General features: G+C 41.2%; 1 protein-coding gene across 1 annotated transcript in view; it reads left to right on the plus strand.

Annotated features, from left to right (window-relative positions):
- Nucleotides 1-22,140, plus strand: part of ADGB (androglobin) — a 172,964-nt gene that overhangs the window by 18,294 nt on the left and 132,530 nt on the right. Inside the window, exons 2-5 of the mRNA XM_060240692.1 lie at nt 1,946-2,123; nt 5,383-5,475; nt 9,816-9,887; nt 11,964-12,173. Coding sequence (XP_060096675.1) covers nt 1,946-2,123; nt 5,383-5,475; nt 9,816-9,887; nt 11,964-12,173 — 553 coding nt within the window. The remainder of the gene's footprint in view (nt 1-1,945; nt 2,124-5,382; nt 5,476-9,815; nt 9,888-11,963; nt 12,174-22,140) is intronic.

The following is a 22,140-nucleotide window of genomic DNA, read 5'->3' on the forward strand; positions in this document are numbered from 1 at the left end:
GACGTTGCATCATGATGTTTTCATGGCAGACTTTTTACAGGGTGGTTTGCCATTGCCTTCCCCAGTCATCTACACTTTACCCCCAGCAAGCTGGGTGCTCATTTTACCAACCTTGGAAGGATGGAACCTTGAGCCGGCTACCTGAACCCAGCTTCCGTCGGGCTTGAACTCAGGTCATGAGCAGAGCTTGGACTACAGTACAGCAGCTTACCACTCTGTGCCACGGGGCTCCTGAGAAGTAAATTCTCTGGGAATAAATAAGCAGATTTCACATATCAGTACAAATATTTATACTTAGAATGTGTCTTTGTAAGCACACAGAAAACATAGCAAGCATTCAAGGAAGCATTATAGTCCCGCAAATGATTCATTAAGCATTATTTACATTTTCTGACACAGCCATTCGTTTGACAATGTGCCATATCTTGCAGTTTACTGTTTTGGAGCTTGTTAAACTGGCTGTACCTAACAGCATTGGCTCACAGTACACAAACAAAAATCCATTCCATTTTAACAGAAATTAAAGGGTTTTTTTAAAAAGTACCATGGTTTCTATCCAAAGGAGTCCTGATCTTCTTTACATATTTGCTGATACGAAGAGGCATAACATGCAGACCATTGTATCATGTATAACAGTTGGCAACAATGCCCCTAACTATAGCAGTACAATTTTCCAGGAATTGCCTTCGAATATATGATTGTATGGGCCAGCACCCCTGTTTCTCCATATGAGGATGCACATAGGAGAGACATTCAGGATTACTCATAGGGACATACAGTGTTGTGTGAATCGCATCTATTAAAAATAAATGTAATCAATTCACAGTTTTAGACAATGGCTATGTTCATCTCCATCCCCATGTTGCATGAATGGAAAACATTAACATGCTAGAGTGAGGGGGAGAGGATAGAATCATTCTTGTCTTATGGGGAGCCAGTTTGGAACCCCTCTTGACCCTGATTAAGGGGTCTCTCTTTTGAGAGCATGGTGATTGCCTTTGAAAGGGGTACCCGAAAAGCCTCTGTTCCTGAGTAGAATTCATCATGTATACCAAAGGGGTAAAAGGGGTGAAGAGATGTCCATTTGTATCATGGTTCATGTGACTAAAACATCCTCCTTGGTGCTGTTCCTTTCTGAACCTAGATATCTATGGCTTCAGATAATTTTTAAAGGAGACAAACAGCAAAGTCCTGAAGGTAGCTCAAGCCAAGACCTAGAAGATTTTTTTGGATTTAGATTTTGGATTTATATCCCGCCCTATACTCTGAATCTCAAAGTCTCAGAGCGGCCACAATCTCCTCTACCTCCCCCCCCCCACAACAAACACCCTGTGAGGTGGGTGGGGCTGAGAGGGCTCTCACAGCAGCTGCCCTTTCAAGGACAGCTTCTATGAAAGCTATGGCTGACCCAAGGCCATCTCAGCAGGTGCAAGTGGAGGAGTGGGGAATCAAACCCGGTTCTCCCAGATAAGAGTCCGCACACTTATCCACTACACCAAACTGGCTCTCACTACACCTAGAACTGGCTGGCCGGCCAGCCAAGTTGACTTAATTAAAACCAGTGGTCTGCTGAGGCAGAATCAAGATGGGAGCTTAGGAAGACCAGTACTGTGCATTTCCCATTATGTCTTATGATGTCAGTTGTGGTGTCACTACTGTATTAGGTACAATGTCAAAACTTCCCAGTTTGAATCTGGCTGTTCACAATGAACTGTTCTGGTGTTGGCACTGTTACTGACAAACCTAGTTATGAGGCACTTGCTTGAATGAAACCTGCTTTGAGTGCTTTTTGATACTATTTTTACAGATGGTAATAACATAGTTCAAACTGGACAAAGAAATTGTGCTTAGCACAATTAGGAAATTAAAATTAGAATAAACCATGTGAAAGTTTATTGCAGGTAAAACACAAGTGCAAGTTTTCTCATTTCATATTTTATTTCAGTCTTTGGTATCTTACTGGATCAGCCTCTGTTGTAAATCCTTCAGTTGCTTCAGTTGAAGCAAAGAAGGGAAGATTTCCTATCTGGCCAGAATGGAATGAAGCGGACATAAATGCAGAGAAGTGGGATGCAGGGAAAGGTGGAAAGGAAAAAGATAAAGCTGGAAGAAGTCCTATTCTCGTAAGTTTCCTGTCATTTCTGAGTTTTTCAGATACACCATTATTTAAAAGAAAAATAAATACTGTATTTTTAAAAGTTTTTAAGTCAGTGGCAGTATGATCCTTCATAAGCCCAAAGCCAATAAGACCAATAGACTTAGAATCACGTAACTGCGTAAATTGTACGTAACTGTAAATTGGGTATTTAAAAGAGGTTCTTATAACTAAATTTATATTGGAGTTAAAATGTTTTTAATATTGGAGTTTGGTTGGAGCATTCCCTTCCTTGTTAAAATAAGGAACATTAGCTGCTTTATAGTTGCAGAAATAATTAAAGGCTACTGCTAAAATGAGATTGCATTATAAGAAATCTGATTATCTTTTGGCAAAAAAAGTTCTCTGACCCCAGTGACCGTCATCATCATCATCATGTCTGAGGTTGCTTGGCAGTTCCCTTGGGGGAGTCTGTCCTCCAGGTTCACTGCATCCCTTGAAGAGATGGCAGCCATGCAAGCAGCAGGACCGTCTGAGGCTTGGTGTGGGAATGGCTGTCAGTGTGGTCTCCAGGGCCAATGGAACCCAGTAGGCCAGGTAGGCTGTTGCCTTGGGTGCCACCTGGCCACGGGACAGCGGGTGCCCCCTCCGCCTCCCAGTACACCACCTCGGTGGGCAGCAACAGGAAAGGGACTAAGTGGGGGTGCTCCCCCTCCCAGCACCACAGTCTCTCCCACTCCAGGCCTGACAGTATGCGAGGGGAGGCAGTGGGCAGATTGCATCCCATTCCAGGCTAGGATGGCCAATAGAGGATTCTTTTCCTGGGAGACAACCCTTTTCTTTGTGGGAGGCTCTTCCAGGGCCAAGGCCAAACTTGCTACCACCTCTTCCTCCCCTCTTCTCACCTCCCCTCCCTGCTGGCCAAAAAGCAAAGCGAGGAGGGGCCAGGAATCACTGCACTGCACTTTCATCTGGCTCTTTGTACCTCAGGACTTGCCACCTTCCCTCCCTCCTTCCATGGCAGAAGGCACCCCAGATGTTTTCTCCATTCTCACCAGGTCTCCTTTGGATCCTTACCACAGCCTTTCTTCTGCCTGGTGTATATGACTACTACCTCCCCCCCCCCCCACACCAACAACAACCATTCCACCAGCATCACGTTGGGATAGTTTCAACGAAGGTTGGCTTATGTTCCTATGCAAGTCTGCTCCAGGCAGGAGGGGGGGCAGCTGGCTGCTGACATAGCTCCAAGGGAGGTGAACCCTTGACGTCACCACTGTGGCCCCACAGAGGGCTTTGGAGTGCACTCCTGCCTCTACCATCTCCACCAGGCTGCCAAAAAGCCTGATGCCAGACCTGTTGGTCTCCATTTAGTGTGGCAACACCACAGAGAGCAGAGTGGTTCTGGCCCGCTAAGCCCAAAGGGGTAAAAGGGGTGAAGAGAAATTCCTGTATTTCAGGGTTTGTGTTCTGTCAATGTTCATGACTTTTGCCTCCTGCTTGATGGAAGCTCTTTACATCAAATCCCTAGAGTGGAAGAGAATCATACTTTAACCAGGACAGAACTGAGGAAACCTGTTCCGTCATCAGTTGTTCATCAACAACTGAAAGAATCTGTTCACTGTCATGCTTTCATTCTGCCTATTTAAAGATTACCACTCATTTGTAATCAACTGATTACAGCTTTGAATAATGAGAACAGGAAAGATAAGTGCCCTAAACCAGAGAACAAGAGTGTTCTGGATGGTGCTGATTTACGTTGTTGAAAGAATTATCCACAAGCAGGAGGTAGAAGTTATCTGCAAATAGTCCTTCTCCTTAGATAACATCTGTGGTTTTTTGTTTCTGGAGAGAGGAGAATTATCATTGTAGCTGTGCATCTGCATGTAGCAAATGTATGCAGTGAGGGAGATATGAGCAGAGAAACTTTTGCTTCACATGCCGATCTCCCCTTTTGGATTAGTTATACATATATAGTGGGTGGCCAGAAGGAGCAAGAGTTCACTTGCATGGATTATGTACTTGTTTCTTACAGTATGTCAGAGCCAATTTATCACTGACTGAAGCCTGATCTCTCTAGGATTGCTTTATCTGACATTCTGACTTTCTGAGCTAAATTATGTGAAGATACATAGGTGCACATGCAAGTTTAGTTAATTCAGGTTAGGAGTTAACAGGAAATAGCAAACCATTACAGTATATACAATACAGAACTGTTGAGATAAATCATTTTATTTATCTTAAATATACAGTGTGGCGGGGAGGGGGACTCTTACAAAAGTTAAACACTTCTGAATACCATAGAATCCAATGGGGATATTGAATACCTTCTAAGAAGAAGAAGAAGATATTGGATTTATATCCCGCCCTCCACTCCGAAGAGTCTCAGAGCGGCTCACAATCTCCTTTACCTTCCTCCCCCACAACAGACACCCTGTGAGGTGGGTGGGGCTGGAGAGGGCTCTCACAGCAGCTGCCCTTTCAAGGACAACCTCTGCCAGAGCTATGGCTGACCCAAGGCCATTTCAGCAGGTGCAAGTGGAGGAGTGGGGAATCAAACCCGGTTATCCCAGATAAGAGTCCGCACACTTAACCACTACACCAAACTGGCTCTTCTAACACAGGGATGGCCAAACTTGCTTAACATAAGAGCTACACAGAATAAATGTCAGATGCTTGAGAGCCGCAAGACAGGAAAGAAGGAAGGGTGGTAAGAAAGGTGGAAAGAAAGCAAATAGATGGGAGGAGGTGGAAAGAAAGCAACTTTAAATGCCTTCTCCAAGCCGGCTGATGGGGTGGTGGGGGCTTCAAAAGCCACGTATTATGTGTGAAACAGCCACATGTGGCTCCCAAGCCACAATTTGTCAACCCCTGTTCTAACATATGTCTCATTTACATCAATTGAATTTAAAAGTATTTCAGTTTGACTGAATAATGCTATTGAATTTATGTTCCTCCAGTGCTAGGCTGTATTTAAGATTTAATATTTATTACATAAATGTTCTCAGAATATATGAGATCATGTTTTGTTCCTTGTATTTGATATGGGGTGTTCTCAATATACCTTTGAGGATTAACAGCAATTGTATCAGTGTGGCTTACATTTTAAAAATATCAGTTATTATTTTTAAACCATTACAAGGATTGCAGACAATTCTGCTTAGAGATCACTGGCTAGTAAGAAATAACGATCTGCTCTTTGAACTGTGTATAAATGACCTCCATTATTGAGGTTAAGCATAGGCTTTCATTATTTCTTAATTTTTGTAAATACACATTTTGTACAGCACGTCTTTGAAGATCCAGAAGGGAAGATTGATTTGCCACTTTCCTTAAAAGTCAGTTCCTGGAGACGACCACAAGAATTTTTAATCAATAAGGTAAGAAACAAATATCTAACAAGTTTCACGGTTCAACATACAACTATTTGATCTTCCTCTCTTGTTTCTTTTGACAAAAGTAGCCCAATAGGCTCAGTGGCCAGAAAGCAGCACTGCTTGCCAGTTGAAACCCTAATATATAACCAGGCATGTGTCATAATCTTGCAATCTTTGCTGAGTTTGATCAGTGTACAGTTTTAATGTACAAGAGGAGTACTTAGCTACCTAATGGATGCACACTATCTGAAAAATTGCACAGCAGTCTGAAAAATCAACCACACCTCTGGACTCCCAATCCTGCAACCATTAAGCGCATCACAGAACCTAACAGAAACAGTTAATGAAGGCGCTTAATGGCTGACCTCTTATGCACACTTACTTGGGAACAAGCTCCACTAGGTGGGAATCCCGTCTCCCCCACCCCGGGATTCGCCCGTCTCTTGTGATGGCTCTATCACAGTCACTCCCCAGTACCTCTTCATCCACAACTAACCAGCACAAGCTGAAACTGTTTTGAAATTTCTGCCAGCGCACCCACTGTCCCTCCTGCACTGGCCCTTCTTCTGCAGGCTGGTCTGTCTCTTTTTCATCACCCTTCCCTCCCTTCACATTGAAGCTGCAGCTGTTCCCACTGAGGGAGATGAAAAGCAACCTCCCCATCTCACAGGAGGAGCTTTCTTTGCTTCCTAACAACACATGGAGGAGGGAGGGGGTGTCACAACTAGTGCAGTTGCTTGCTTGCTCTCATTCCCCCTCCCAACCAACCATTTTATCAGTGGCACTTCTACACAACTTTATTATCCAGTGCCAGTGTTGCCACCAGGCAGGAGATGGAAGATAAGGAGGAGGTTAGCCGCCCTGAGCCCGCCTCGGCGGGGGAGGGCGGGATATAAAAATAAAATTATTATTATTATTATTATTATTATTAGCTGGCGCCACTTGCCCAGAAAGCACCCCGGGCCGCAGCAGCATCCAGCCCCAAGTGCTGATGGAGGGAGTGGTGCGGCCAGCTGCCCATAACACCCAGGCTCTGCTCAGCTGGCGGCAGCAATGCTTCCCACCTACTGCGTAAGCAGCCCAGACAGAGCAGAAGGATGGCACTGTGGGCCTCCTCCTGCCATCTTTCATCACACAACTGCATGTGCTCGTGAAGAGAGCCAAGTGAGACAGCAAGCAGCAGCAGAACTCAGGAGACACAACTTCCCAGCAACTGGCGCTTCCTGGCAGCCCTGAACAGAAGATCCTTGTACTTGGTGCATGCAGTAGGCACTTCCAGGGGCCTAAAGAGGAGAGTGAGATCAGAAGGAGCCTTGAAGCCAGCACAACCGCACAGCCAGCCCTGCTCAAGATTGCGCTGGGAACCAGAGTTGGAATTGGAGGGCACAGTAGCATAACTTAAAAACTATTTAAACTATTTTGAAAATAATAAGTCACTGGGGAGCACCTAATCTGGCGCCCCCTACAGGCTGCTGCCCTAGGCAAATACCTGATTTGCCTAGTGAAAGAGCCAGCCATGCTTGAAGGATGGATTATAAACTCGAGAACTCAGGGAGATGTGGGCTCACAGCATGCATGCCCTGACTGCTTGTTGTCCCCTCTGTTAGGGGATGTAGCTAATTTATATACAATTTTAATAGTCTTTAGCTTAATTAGGTTTATATAAAGGGAGCACTTGGCCCTCCATCACAAGACCCTTTAATCTGCAATAGGGGGTAGCTCCCCAACCAACCAAATGATTCTGGAAGGAGAAAGTAGCATTAGTAGATGTATGCCAGATAGCTTACATTTCTCGCTCTGCTTTGTGGTAAGAATGCAGATGTTTCTCTTTGAGTGAACAGCCACACAAAGCTCTGAGGGCTTGTGCTTGCGTTATGTCCAGATTCCATGGAAGTATATACAGCCTCTAGTCCTCCTACCTTTGTTCCCCCCATTTCCTGAAGGAACACCCCCCCCCCAATATTTTTCTTTATATTTAGGTGGCCTCTGGTATGTGGGAACTGCCTTCTTTTCATTCAGTTCCACTGCTGTAATTATTAGTACTTTGCTATTATTACTGACTTATTACAAAGTTGGTTCAAAATTGCAATTGTTGGTGATTCAGACTTGGTGTGTTGTGACACAATGGATCTGCAGGTCAGTTGCCTGCCCACTTCTGGCAGTTGTGCAGTGGCTCTTAAAATGTGCAGGTGTGCATCATAATATCACAACATAGCAACATCCAAAGCTGCTTGAGAAAAACCTTCAAGACGTTCATTAATACCTGGTACAGTTCAGCATTTAATGTCTGGTTGTTTTAAAATGAAATAGTAGAACAGTCTTATGTTTTACCAGAAAAGGAGTTTTCATCATGATTTAATCACAGTTCAGCATCAGCTAAATTTGGACCACAAATGCAACTCATTGTTTGCCCAAGAGGGTTTCTTCAAAATGGTGGAGTGAAAAATGCTATTTAATTTCACTTAGTTTGTATTGATCCTGGTGTTTTTCCATCTAACTTAATTATTTCTTGTTGCACTGGTTTATATAAAGAGCTGTTTTGGGGGTGGAAGTGGGGGAATGGATATAAAACAGCAGATACTTAAGGTGGAAAGTATACTAAGAATGCAGCATGGGAGAAGCATGGGGAAACTTTTAACAGAAATGGCATATCTGATTGCATATTAGAGTATTTTTAAATCAGAGCTCATATAGCAGTTTCTTTTTTGAGGGGGAGAAACCCACAGTCCTAAAATTAATTAAGACCTTGTCTGAGCTATTAAAAACATGGATTTTTAATCCATGGATTCTAGGGTGCCCAAGAACTGGAAAGGTAAAGAATATGAGAGGAAATTTGTTCAATGTTACTCATCTTTTCACAAGATTGAGAAGAAATCCTAAGGAGTTTATGCTTGAAAACTCCTGGATAGAGAATGTTATGGAAATTTTTGGTAGTCCAACACTGAACTGATTAGGAAACTTGAAGCTGTGACAGAAAAAAGAGTCATTGATGTAATCCATATTTTGATTTATTATCTCTAACTAGGTTATCAAGCGTTTTTGGCCACTGAAATGTCATTTTGTATATTAAGATGGCTTTAATGTAGGCACGGAAATGTTCATCCCCATATAGGGCTTGTATTTCCACAGCCTCTAACTTCTCTATGTCAGTATTGTGTAGTGATTAGTATGTTGGTCTGTGATCTGGGAAACCCAGGTTTGAATCACCACGATGTCTTGGAAGACTGCTTGGTGACCTTGGGCCTTTGACTCTTTCTCAGGCTAACGCACCTCACAGGTTATGTGTGAGGATAAAATGGAAGGGAGAGAATTATGCTGAAAGCCTTTGGGTTCTCATAGGGAGAAAAGTGGAGTATTAGTACATAAATAAATAAAAGCTGTTGACTAAATTGGAGGAGATTCTTAGTTAAATGGCCAGCTCCATGAAGAACCTGTAATTTATAGAACCTCAACCAATCTTGGCAGCTAATACAGTTAGTATTTGAATGGGAGACCACCAAGGAGGTTTACGGATTTAAACTATCTTTAAACTTCCAGAAGTGAGGGAGGGGGTGAAACTCCTCCTCCAGCCTGCTCTTCAAATGCCGTAGAATCAGCCTGGTTCCTGCTGAAGCAGGTAGGGCTGACTCCTCTGATCCTCCTTGCGAGGGCAGGGAAGGGGGCGAAACACAATGCAACGTTGGGGAAGGGAGGGGAGGGGGTGGGCTAGGGTTGCCAAAACCCAGGTGGGGGCAGGGGATCCCCCAGACTGGAGGCCCTCCTCCGCTTCAGGGTCATCAGAAAGCAGGGGGAGGGGAGGGAAATACCTGCTGGGAACTCTATTATTCCCTATGGAGACTTATTCCCATAGGGAATAATGGAGAATTGATCCGTGGGTATCTGGGGCTCTGGAGGGGCTGTATTTTGAGATAGAGGCACCAAAATTGTAGCATAGCATCCAGTGCCTCTCTGCAAAATAACCTCAAGTTTCAAAAAGATTGGACCAGGGGATCCAATTCTATGAGCCCCAAAAGAAGGTGCCCCTATCCTTCATTATTTCCTATGGAAGGAAGGCATTTAAAAAAGTGTGCGGTCCCTTTAAAAGTGATGGCCAGAACTCCCTTTGGACTTCAGTTATGCTTGTCACACCCTTGCTCCTGGCTCCACCCCCAAAGTCCCCAGATATTTCTTGAATTGAACTTGGTAACCCTAGGGCAGACCATGACGGCGGCAGTGGCAGCAAAATCGGTCCCTGGTGCCAAAAAGGTTGGAGACCACTGATTTAAAACATAACCTTCATTCAAATGTCCTGACTTTTTCCTAAACAATTTATAATGAATGTAATTAAAAACTTATCTTTTAAGGTTCCTGTGGTAGTGAAAAATGAAAACTGGTTTGACCTCTTTTCAGCCAATGAACATTTAATGGGCAGTGAGGTATGTAAACAATAAGTTTTTAAATAAAATATATGAATTTGTAAGTAAATTGAAGACATTCATTGTAGCAAAATAGGCAAAGTCCTTTGATATAAAAATGGAGCAAATGGAAATTCATTTTTGTGTTATGGCATAATTAGAGAATCAAAATTTTACATTGTTTATAAAAACATTTACCTCGATCTATATTGTCACTTGGTGGAAGGGTCCATTTAATCTCAGGACGTTAAAAAGGATGCTGTATGTCTGACTATTCATCTGTGAATTTTTCAAGACTTTCTTTATGCAGAAGTTTTGACAAATTACTAACAAGTGTTGGCAAAGGAAATATAAGGACTGCCTGGACCGAACACATTCCTCAGCTTTAAAAAATAAAATTTGAGGTTGTAGGAAAAGTGTTTGATCAAAAGCAAATCTTATACCAATGTAAACGTTATACTGCATTTAAGGCTGCCTTCTGATAGATTATTTCTATTAGAATGTGCAACTCAGAAGTTACTCATGACTTTTTAAAAAGGGTATTGACAGAGGAACATGTAGCAGTGTATGCCTTTAGGTTGGACTATGTATATGCATGAGTCAGACACCGACATCCCAAAAATCTTGGATGTGAATCAATTTCCACAGCCCATGATGGTACAGTTTCTGTTGCAAAAGTGTCCTATAGAAGTGCTGCCACCAGGAACTGTAATCACAATGTCAGGAGCAGCATGAGCTGTCCATTGTCTTCCTATATGTTACGGTTAAGTTTTTTGTATAATAGTGAATAAAGGCAGTGCCAGTATGGAAACTAATATTGACTTCATCAGCAAACAGAAAGACTGGAAAGAGAGAAAAACTTTGCTGCAATTTACATTATAGTTCTGATTTTAAAATAAATTGTACACAGTTTGACTTTTCTCTGAAAAGTACAGAAAATATACAAATATATCTGAAATATACAAATATATCGGAAATTATATGGAACGCAGTAATTCATGTAGTTATATTCAACTGTGCTTAAAACAAAGCATCTTGAAGGATTTCATTTAAGGTTGCAGGAGTCTGCATCAGACTGCTTGCAGCTACCCACATTTTTAAATAGATCCATGTTGGTCAGAAGCAGTTGAACAAAGCAGGAGTCAAGTTGTACCTTTAAGACCAACCAATTTTTATTTAGAACGTAAGCTTTCGTGTGCTCTTAAGCTGGCTCTGCTCAGCTATGTATGGCTTTGCTCACTGTGCTGGATTCCTCGTCTGATGAAGTGTGCTTAAGAGCACACGAAAGCTTACATTCTAAATAAAAATTGGTTGGTCTTAAAGGTGAAACTTGACTCCTGCTTTGTTCAACCACATTTTTAAAGTCACTGCTAGGAAATTATTGGAGTTTATTGCTTGCAATTTTCTGTTTACCCAAAGTGCAGTCTGTAATGAATAAAACACTAAAATGCAGATATTTATTGGATACAGAAAGGCAGAGAATTTTTCATATCTATGTTTGGATTTTTTAAAATAAACTTTATAGATATCAGACACATTTTATCTGCATATATCATTGCTGATTCTCAGTTCACATCTTATATTTTTAAAACATTGTAAGGTTTTCAAAAACCACTAAACCTTAGTGATAGGATTGCATGTAAATGAATAAACCATAATAGCTAAATAATATTATTCAGAAGGACATGCAATATTATTCAGAAGGCCTGTGAGTTGATACCTAGAAGCAGTAGTGGCTTTTTATATGGCATGCATGGTATAGTGGACTGGTTATTTCAGAACACAGATAATTAAAAAATCAAAATATCTGCTCACAATATAAAGAATTTGTTTTTGCTTTTTCATATACTTCAAACATTTCTCTGCTTTATTTTTTTACTCAACTCACCAAAAAATCTGTGCTGCCCATTAATAGTGAACACTTTCATGAAATTCTGGTGCTTTATAAATAAAATAGCATTTGGGCCTTTATTTCCCTTTCCATAATTCACAAATAATAATAAATGAATACATCATTGTGTACTTCATGAAAAATAACTAGTGCTTTCAGATTTGTTATATCTGACTTTTTTTTAATTTTCTACCCACTGTCTTTAGCTGATGAGATGGATAATCTGTGAAATTTGTGCAGCCTGGAGAATATATAATGCAAGTGTTCTAAGTGGTGATGGTAAAGCTAATATAAGTGAAATGCCTACACTATTATGGAAACCATGGGAACATATATACTCATTATGCAAAGCTGTCAAAGGACATATGCCATTGTATAATAGCTATGGAAAATATGTGGTAAAACTCTATTGGATGGTAAGTACTTATCTGTCTTCCAAAATATATTAGTTTGGTATACAGTTGTTTGCTAAAGTTGAATGAAAAAACGTGTCAAAATCAAATGTGACAATGCTATGAAGGAGTTAAGGTTTTTTAAAAGGTAAACTTTTTAAAATTCAGACAAAAGTGGTTAAGTTTAACATGTGTAATCATTCACACCACTTCAACTTTGTATGTAATGCCAAGAATAAAAGAAAACAATATAAAGCTGTCCATTGTGCATGGGTTAAAACGGAGGAGAAGAAAAGCAGCATAAATGAATAAATAAATGTTTTGCATGAACAGTAAGCTTTATCTTGGACTCTTTACATGTTACTAAAATCACCAATATGTATCTTTATAACACTGGAGCCATACCCTTTGTTTTAAGACAGAATGTACATTGTGTACATATGTTGTAGGGTGCAGTAATTGGCCCTGCTTCTCTATGGTATTCTCTGGTGGTCCAGGGGAAATAGCTCCTCCCTGGAGGCAGGCAGGGTCACTGGCAATTTTGATCCCCTTGGGGGAGGAGCTTCTCTCCAGGTTCCAGTCTTGGCCCTTCCTGCAAGGCAGTTTGACGTCTCTGGCTGAGCTCCTTATGAGCTCTGTGATTCCCCTAACTAACAATAAATTTATAATTTTATTTTTTAGTCTCTTCTATTTTTTCTGTGTCATCTGTCCTCTTCTCTTCCTTCTCCCCCATCTTGGAGGGCCTGGGCTGGATTTTTCCTAAGAGAGAGGGCTGCCTCATGGCAGGAGCTGAGGAAGCAGGGGCCTTCCTGTCACTCCAACTCCCCCCCTTTTCTTCTGAGTTGGAGGAGAATTAAGCCATCAGGCTCTTCCTCATGAGTAAAGGGGGCCAGCTTGAGACATTTCTGAAAAGCTGTTGGATCATCATCAAGGTAGATTGCACAGGCATGGTCCCCCCACTACTCCTTAACAGGTGACAGTTGCAGGGACTTCATGTTAGGAGCATCCCCAGTTGCTCCAAGGCCTGCAGAGTGTTGGCGGCAGCTGTAGTGTAGCTCCTGCTGCCTTACAGTTATTTTTAGCACACTTATCGGGCTGCTTGTTAGTGTTCCCTCTAAGCTGAGTTAATGTGAGCTAGCTCACATTTTTTTAGCTTTCAACTCACAAATTTTTGTCTTAGCTGAGGAAAAATGGCCCCAGAGCAAACTAAGAGCTGCACTGGCTACCTGTTATGTTCCGAGTCCGTTTCAAGGTGTTGGTATTGACCTTTAAAGCCCTTTATGGTCGGGGGCCTGCCTATCTATGGGACTGCCTTTCTCTGCATGTTTCCCAGAGAGCACTGTGTTTAGGGACACAAAACCTACTGTCCATCCCTGGACCAAAGGAGGCCAGGCTGTGTTCCACAAGGGCTAGGGCCTTCTCGGTGGCAGCACCAGAAATGTGGAAAGCCCTCCTGGAGGCCATAAGAGCCCTGCGGGATCTCTCTACTTTCCACAGGGCCTGCAAAACTGAACTGTTCCGACAGGCCTTTAACATCTAAACCGGAGAGGACTGCCACCCCACACAGCTAAAGAGCTACAATTACTATATGATCATCATCAGGAAAAAAGAGCCCACCTTTATCAAAGTTGTACAGCATCATGGAATGTTTTAATTGTAATTGTATTTTATTGGTTTTAAACTCTAAATATAATAATAATAATAATATAATAATTTTTTATTTCTATCCCGCCCTCCCCGCCGGAGCAGGCTCAGGGCGGCTCACAACATAAAACACACATTACATCAATTATACTTATAAAACATGGTTAAAACAATTACAGAGTATTAAAATTAACATAACAGTATGGCGTTATAAACAGGTTTCAATAAATTTCAGAAGTAAAAACGTTTCAAGAATAAAAGCATTTCTAGCAGCATATCTAGATTTGTCACAGTTTTTTCGCTAGTTGAAGGCCATCTTGAAAAGGTGGGTCTTACAGGCCCTACGGAATCCCTCTAAACATCGTAGGGCCCTCACCTCCTCAGGGAGTTGGTTCCACAGTAGTGGAGCAGTAATAGAGAAGGCCCGGTCCCTGGTGGCTTTCAGTCTGGCCTCCCTTGGCCCAGGGATATTCAGCTGGTTTTTCCCAGATGACCTCAGTGCCCTCTGGGGCTCATATGGGGAGAGACGATCCCTTAGGTAGGTAGGTCCTCGGCCATATAGGGCTTTAAAGGTAATAACCAGCACCTTGTAGCGAACTCGGTATGCCACTGGCAACCAGTGCAGTCCGCGCAGCCCCGGCTGTATGTGCTCCCACCTTGGGAGCCCCAGCAACAGCCTAGCCGCCGCGTTCTGCACCAGCTGCAGCCGCCGAATTCGGCACAAGGGCAGCCCCATGTAGAGGGCGTTGCAGTAGTCCAGTCTCGAGGTGACCGTAGCATGGATCACTGTTGCTAGGTCGCGGCGCTCTAGGAAGGGGGCCAACTGCTTCGCCCGACGAAGATGAAAGAACGCGGACTTGGCAGCGGCCGCTATCTGTGCCTCCATTGATAATGAAGGCTCCAGAAGAACCCCCAGGCTCTTGACCTTGTGTGCCGCTTTAAGCTGCACACCGTCAAGGACTGGCAAGGGGATTTCCCCTCCCAGGGCACCGCGACCCAAGCACAGGACCTCTGTCTTCGTTGGATTCAACTTCAGCCCACTCAGTCTGAGCCAGCCTGCCACGGCTTGCAATGCTAGGTCCAGGCTTTCTGGGACGGCGCCAGGCCGGCCATCCATTAGCAGGTAGAGTTGGGTGTCATCAGCATATTGATGGCACCCAAGTCCAAACCTCCGGGCAATCTGGGCAAGGGGGCGCATATAGATGTTAAATAACATCGGGGAGAGAACTGCCCCTTGTGGGACCCCACATACTAGTGGGTGCCTCCGGGACCGTTCCCCCCCAATGGCCACCCTTTGTCCCCGTCCTTCGAGGAAGGAGGAAAGCCACTGTAATATAAATGTATGAACTGATTGTTAGCTGCTCTGAGTCCTTTTGTGAAGAGGGCAGGATAGAAATTTAAGGAAATAAGGTGGGAATGGCAGCACTGGTTGACCTTTCGGACAATGCACTTCAGGAGGGGTTGGCCCATGGCCTAGATCTTCCTCTGTCCTCCTCTCCTACATCCGCCCATGGTTCATCACAGGGGTTGGACTCAGTAGAAACCTTTGTTTCAGACCTTGGTGGGGGGGGGGTGATGCCCATGCCAACCTTTTAGCATGGATTAAGGGTGAAATGCAAAAAGAAATTAAAGCCTCCCTTTGGAGCTCAATCCAGCCCTCATGATTCTGCCAGACCCCCAAACAGAGTTAGGCGCCACTCACCTCCCAGTTCTACCTCTGGGAGAAGGGGAGAAAGCAGATCCTCATATTCTCCCCTGCATGCAAAGAAACCAGAGGGGGTTCCTTCTGAGTATTATGTTAGAGATCCAAGTTCCCTAATGGGCTTGGAGTCTGATAATTCTGATTCTTCAGACTCTTCTTCATCAAGAGACAAGATAAAATCTTCAAATGGGCTTCCTGTTTGGCTGGAAGACAGGCTGCAGCTCCCTAACAAAGGGGGATTTTATTTTCACTGTTCAGGGTATTAAAGACCTCTTTGGGGGGGTCTATGCCCATTAACCCTAGTCAAGGGTTAATCCAAGAAGACGTTTCTTTCCTTTAGCTGTTGATATCGATCTGGGAGAGACAGGGAGCTGTCTCCTTCAGGTTTTGATGTCCGGCGTTTATAGGACTTGTCAACCATTATCTGCAGTGATTTTAAAGTCATTAATTTGACTCAAGCCTGTCGGAATCCAAACACTATAAAACGGACTGACTTTAATTGCAAGATAACGAGAGCCGTGGTGTTGTGAATATCTCCAAGGTACATTAATCTATTCTTATCTTCACTCTGAGAGACTTTGAATACAGTTTAAACATTGAGTGGATTATAAACAGACGAAGGCAAAGCATAATTGAATAAAAAAAACCTTTACCTTGTTAAGCTTGAACTCTGTAACTTTGAAAGTGAACAGCAGTAAAAGAATTTGAAAATAAGAGAGGGAGTTGGCAGCTCGCGGTTGGTGACGCACAAAGAAGAATAGAGATTTGTTGTGTATTTACGCCCACAAACTGTTGAACTCTAAATAGACTGAACTGAATGAAGGCATAATTGGAAGTGAATTCAGCCTGTGAAAATTGGATGCTGTAAAAATAATAGCCTTGAAAGATGTTTGAAGAAAAGATACATTGTTTTGGATTCCTGTGGCTTCGGTTTCTTCATGAAGTTCAAAGACTGCGAGACCTAGGCACGAGATTAGAGCAAGCTGTACCAGGAAGTAAAAATAAAAGGGGCTGGCCAATAATACAGAGTCTGTAAGGATTACAAAAGCTGTGACATCCGACCTTTGAACCAGGAAGGAATTGAGATAAAGACCAAGAAAGGCCTCTCTGGATTTGAACTTTACCATAGAGAAAGAACGATTGCCATTTTAAAAGGGAGAAAAACTGTCAAAATTGTTAAAATTCAATATCTTTGCTTAGGAAGATGGGAGGAAAACGAAATTAACCTCATTTGAAAGAACTTGTTCTAAGCTATTGGACTGGGTGCTAAATTCTACTTGGCGATTTTTTAAAGGTTTGGTGACTTTTTATATGTCAGTAGGAAGAATAACTCGTGCAAGAGCCCAATCATTTGACAAGATGCAATCCCAATTTGATGCTCTGGAGGCGAAAATGTTAAAAGCGATGGACAAATTGCAAATGGCAATGAAAAAAGACTTTTAAAAAGGAGTTGGAGATCTTAGAAAAGAGATAGAGGGTTTTAAGGAAGAGACACAAAATAGAGTGAAGGAGGTAGAGGTGAAAGTGGATACACAGGCCTCTGCCTTGTTAAAACTTCAAGAGAAGGTCACAATACATGACTGCAAGTTGATGGAAACACAAGTTCGTCTGAGAGGGTACCTGAAAAGGAAGAGGCAGACTTAAAGGGCTATATGGTGAACATCATCACTGAATACTTAGAAGAAGACCCTGATAAATTTAAGAGTATGCTGGAGGGTGCCTATAGAGTCAACTCAGTATACGTGAAAAATAAAGGCCTGCCAAAAGACATTGTCATAAGACTAAGATCAAAAGAGGTGGCAGAGAGGATTTTGAGTAAAGGTTACCAAAAAGCCTGGACTATAGAAGGGAGCAAAGTTAAAATAATGAAAGAGCTACCAAGACAAGTGATCAGTGATAGGAAGAAATACAAGAAGTTAACGGACCAGCTGCGTGCAGAGGGCACAAGATATAGATGGATAATACCGGAAGGTCTTGGATTTGAACAAAATGGCAAAAGGATTACAATAAGGAGTGAACAAGAGATGCATAGCTTTTTTGAAGAAAACAAAGAATCAACATCATAATGGAGTACAAACTATTATCTTGGAATATAAATGGACTAAATTCACCACAGAAAAGAAGGAGAACATTTCATTGGATTAAAAAACAAAAATGTAATATAATCTGTTTATAGGAAGTTCATATACAACGCAAAGACAGTAAATTTTTGTGGAATATAAATTTGGGGTTGGAATTTTTTTCATTAGCAGAGCAAAAGAAAAGAGGGGTGGTCTTCTACATCAAAGAACAACTTGAGCCAAAATTAATTTTTAAAGATAAAAAGGAAGATATATTGCTGTCGAGGTGATGATAGAGGCCAAAAAAACGTTATTATTAGGATTATATGCGCCCAATGGGGCGAAAGATAAATTCTTTAAGGACATAAATCGACAAATGGATGAAAAGGCATACGATCAGGTATTGATGATGGGCGATTTTAATGGGACAATACAAAATAATCTTGATAGATCAAGCCAAAAGAAGAATGAAAAAGAAGGGAAGCTACCCAAATCTTTCTTTGAGTTGATTAAACAGGAAAATTTGGAAGACATTTGGAGAAAGTTTAACTCCAAAGTAAGAGACTATACATTTTTTTCAGCAAGACATAATTCTTTCTCCAGAATAGACATGTTATGGGGTTCCCAAAGCTTGGGCCTCATAACAAAAAAAATTGAGATTCTACCAAAGGTCTGGGCGGACCATAACCCAATATGTTGGTCTACAAAATTGCAAAGGAAAACAAGAAGATGGAGAATTAATGAGGATTTACTACAAGATAAAGACAATGTGTCATTCTTAGAAAAGGAGACTGCAGCATTCTTCCAAATAAATGAAACGGAAGATATGGAATTTCAAACAGTATGGGACACTTACAAAGCAGTAATGAGGGGACTATTAATTACATTGAATAATAAAGATAAAAGAGCAAAAGAAGAAAGATTGTCAGCATTGCAAAATGAAATAAATAAAAAAGAAAGGGACTTGAAAAAAAGACCAGGGAAAAAGAAATTAATAAAAGAAATTACGATATTACAATCCCAAGTTAAGCACTTGCTGAACAAAGAACTAGAATGGAACTTAAAAAAATCTGAAACCGAAATCGTTTGAAAGTGCAAACAAACCTGGTAAATATTTGGCCTGGCAATTAAAAAAAAAGAAGGAAAATAAGACTATAAATAAAATTATGGCTAATGGGAAAGCAATAGTGGATCAAGAAGGAATCAAAAGAGAATTTTTTAAATATTATGCAAATTTATTTAAAGGTGTGAACATTAGTAAAGAAAAAGTAGAAGAGTATTTGCGGAACATTCAGGTGGCGCCTCTGACGGATTATATGAAAAAGACATTAAATGACCCAATAGAGAAAATTGAAGTAGAAGCAGCAATAAAAGCAATGAATGAGGGTAAAGCTCCAGGGCCAGATGGATTTACATCAAAATTTTATAAATCTCTTAAGGATGAATTAACACCCAAACTGTTGAAGTTGTTAAATACGATAAGAGAAGAAGGGAAAATTCCAAAGACCTGGAGGGAAGCTGTAATTTCTTTGATTCCTAAGGAAGACAGAGATATCACAAATGTAAAGAATTACAGACCAATCTCATTATTGACTAATGACTATAAGATCTACTCAAGAATTTTAGCAGAGCGATTGAAGCAATATTTGATCAATTTTATAAACAAAGACCAAGCCGGATTTCTTCCTAAAAGACAAATAAGAGACAATGTAAGAGCTGTAATCAATGTTGTGGAATACTATGAGAAGCATCCAGAAAAGGAAGCGGCCTTATTTTTTGTCGACGCAGAGAAAGCCTTTGACAACTTGAATTGGGATTTTATGTTTGCGGTAATGGAAAAAATTAATTTAGGGGAACAATTTATAAAAATGACAAGAGCAATATATATGGACCAGTATGCAAAACTATGCATAAATGCAAATCTTACCAAAGAATTGAAAGTGAGTAAAGGAACAAGGCAAGGATGTCCGTTATCACCATTGTTGTTTATAATGACTCTTGAAATTTTGCTACAACAAATTCAAAAAGACGAAGAAATAAAAGGTTTAAAAATCAGGAGATTCTCTTATAAATATAAAGCTTTTGCAGATGATATAGTGTTTATACTGGAGAATCCGATTCAAGTGTCACCATTGTTGCTAGCTAAGATAAAAGCGTATGGAGAATTAGCAGGATTATATATAAACAAAGGGCGTTTTCGCACTCACCTTCAGCCGGCGCGACGCCCCTCTTCACCGCACAGGATCTGTGCGGATTTCGCACTAAACGCCGCAGAGCAGCCGGAAGAGCCGGAAAGTCCCGGCGCTTTTGCCGCGCAAACGGAAACTGCTTTTTGGTGGTTTCCGTTTGCACCGCAAAAGCGCCGGGACTTTCCGGCTCTTCCGGCTGCTCCGCGGCATTTAGTGCGAAATCCGCGCAGATCCTGCGCGGTGAAGAGGGGCGTCGCGCCGGCTGAAGGTGAGTGCGAAAACGCTCAAAGAGAAATCAAAATTCTTATGTAAAAACATGCAACCAAATAAAATAAAAGAATACAAAAGGTGACGGGTTGTGAAGTCACAACCAAAGTTAAATACCTTGGAAAAGAGATAACAATGAATAACATTGATCTATTCAAAAATAATTATGAAAAACTGTGGTGTAAGATGGACAAAGATTTGATGAAATGGAATAGGCTTAACTTGTCCTTACTGGGCAGGATAGCTGCAATTAAGATGAATATTTTGCCAAGAATAATATATTTGTTTCAAACCATCCCGATTGTAAAAGATACCAAACAATTTAACAAATGCCAAAGGAAAATTTCTGATTTTATTTGGGCCGGAAAGAAACCAAGGATTAAGATGAAGATCTTAACGGATGCCAAAGAGAGAGGGGCTTTCCAACTTCCTGATTTAAGATTGTATCATGATGCAGTTTGTTTGATATGGATCAAAGATTGGATAATGCTGTTAGACAAAAAACCTTTATGGTTAGAAGCCCACGGAAATAAATTCGGCTGGCACGCATACATGTATTATGGGAAGAATAAAATGGACGGTTTTTTCTCTCACCATTATGTTAGAAATACTTTACTAAGTACTTGGACAAAATATAAGAAATACGGTGACGAGAGAAAACCGCTGTGGATAGTGCCAGCAGAAGTAATAAAAATAACAGCTGAATCCGATGAAGAAAGAGAAATGTCATATAATCAACTGCTCAAGATTCAAGGAGACAAAATTGAATTAAAATCCTCGGAAGAGCTAAATAATAAGTATGACTGGTTTCAAATGCAACAAATTAAAAGCTTGATGGAAAATGATATTAAATCGGAGGGAATTAGACGAGAACAAACAGAACTGGAAAGGGTCCTGCTTGGTGATAATGAAAAACTGATATCAAAAGTATATGTTATTATTGAAATGGTCTACAGAAGAAGTAGTAGTAAAGTCTCAAATGGTCAAATGGGCAATCAATGTGAATAGAGAAATACAAATGGATGCATGGGAACACCTTTGGAAGAACTCAATGAAGATATCAACTTGTCAGAGTATAAAAGAGAACTGTTTTAAGATGATGTATAGGTGGTATATGACTCCAAAAAAACTGGCTAAGATGAGCAAGAAAATGTTGGATAGATGTTGGAAATGTAAAAAACATGAAGGTTCTTTCTTCCATATGTGGTGGACTTGTGAAAAAGCGAAAGAATACTGGAAGATGATACAAGAAATCTCCCAAATTCTGGGCTATGACTTCAAGAAAACTGCAGAGACGTTTTTGCTTGGATTACAATTAGAAAAATTTCCAAAGGAAGACAGGACTCTAATTTGGTACTTGCTGTCAGCTGCTAGGACATTGTATGCGCAGCTTTGGAAGCAAGAAAAAATACCAGAGAAATGGGACTGGACCATGAAAGTTTTATCGTGGTGTGAAATGGACAAACTAGCTAGAACACTAAGAGACTATGATCTAGAGATATTTAAAAGGGAGTGGAGGAAATTTAAAGGATATATGGAGAAGGAGTGGAAAGTAAAAAGACATTGGACAATTTTTTAGTAGTAAGAACATATATATTGAATTTTGAATTTTGATCAGTTAGTAGTACCTTTAGTACTGAATTTGAATTTATAACCTCGGGGAAGTCAACATTGGAGGGAGGGGGGATTGAAATGTCATATGGGCTAATACTGAAATAATTAAGAAATAATTAAGCTTTGTAACCATATGCTATCAATAAATTGTTAAAAATAAGATAAAATCTTCAAATGAGGAAAAGCGGTGAGTAACCACCATGCAGACTTGACTTTTTCTGTAGGAAGTCTTTCTCAAGTTTTTTCTCAAGGTGCTCTGCACCATGGAGATTTCATATGGCAAGAAAGAAGTACAAGAGCCAGACACATCAAACAAAGGCTAACCATCTGATCATCTCTTATTTCTGCTCTTTGGTGTCAGAAGATTGAACAATACTTGTGCAAGAACTTTGAGGCCTCTTCAGACACTTTGAGGGCCTCCACAGCCAGTTCCCTTTTCTCCAGGGCTTCAGATCTTTCAGCAGTGGATTATGACATTCTCAAAAGTCTGAAGAATGAACTAAAGATCACCCTAG

Source organism: Heteronotia binoei, chromosome 1, assembly GCF_032191835.1.
Source record: "Heteronotia binoei isolate CCM8104 ecotype False Entrance Well chromosome 1, APGP_CSIRO_Hbin_v1, whole genome shotgun sequence".
Lineage (NCBI taxonomy): Eukaryota > Metazoa > Chordata > Lepidosauria > Squamata > Gekkonidae > Heteronotia > Heteronotia binoei.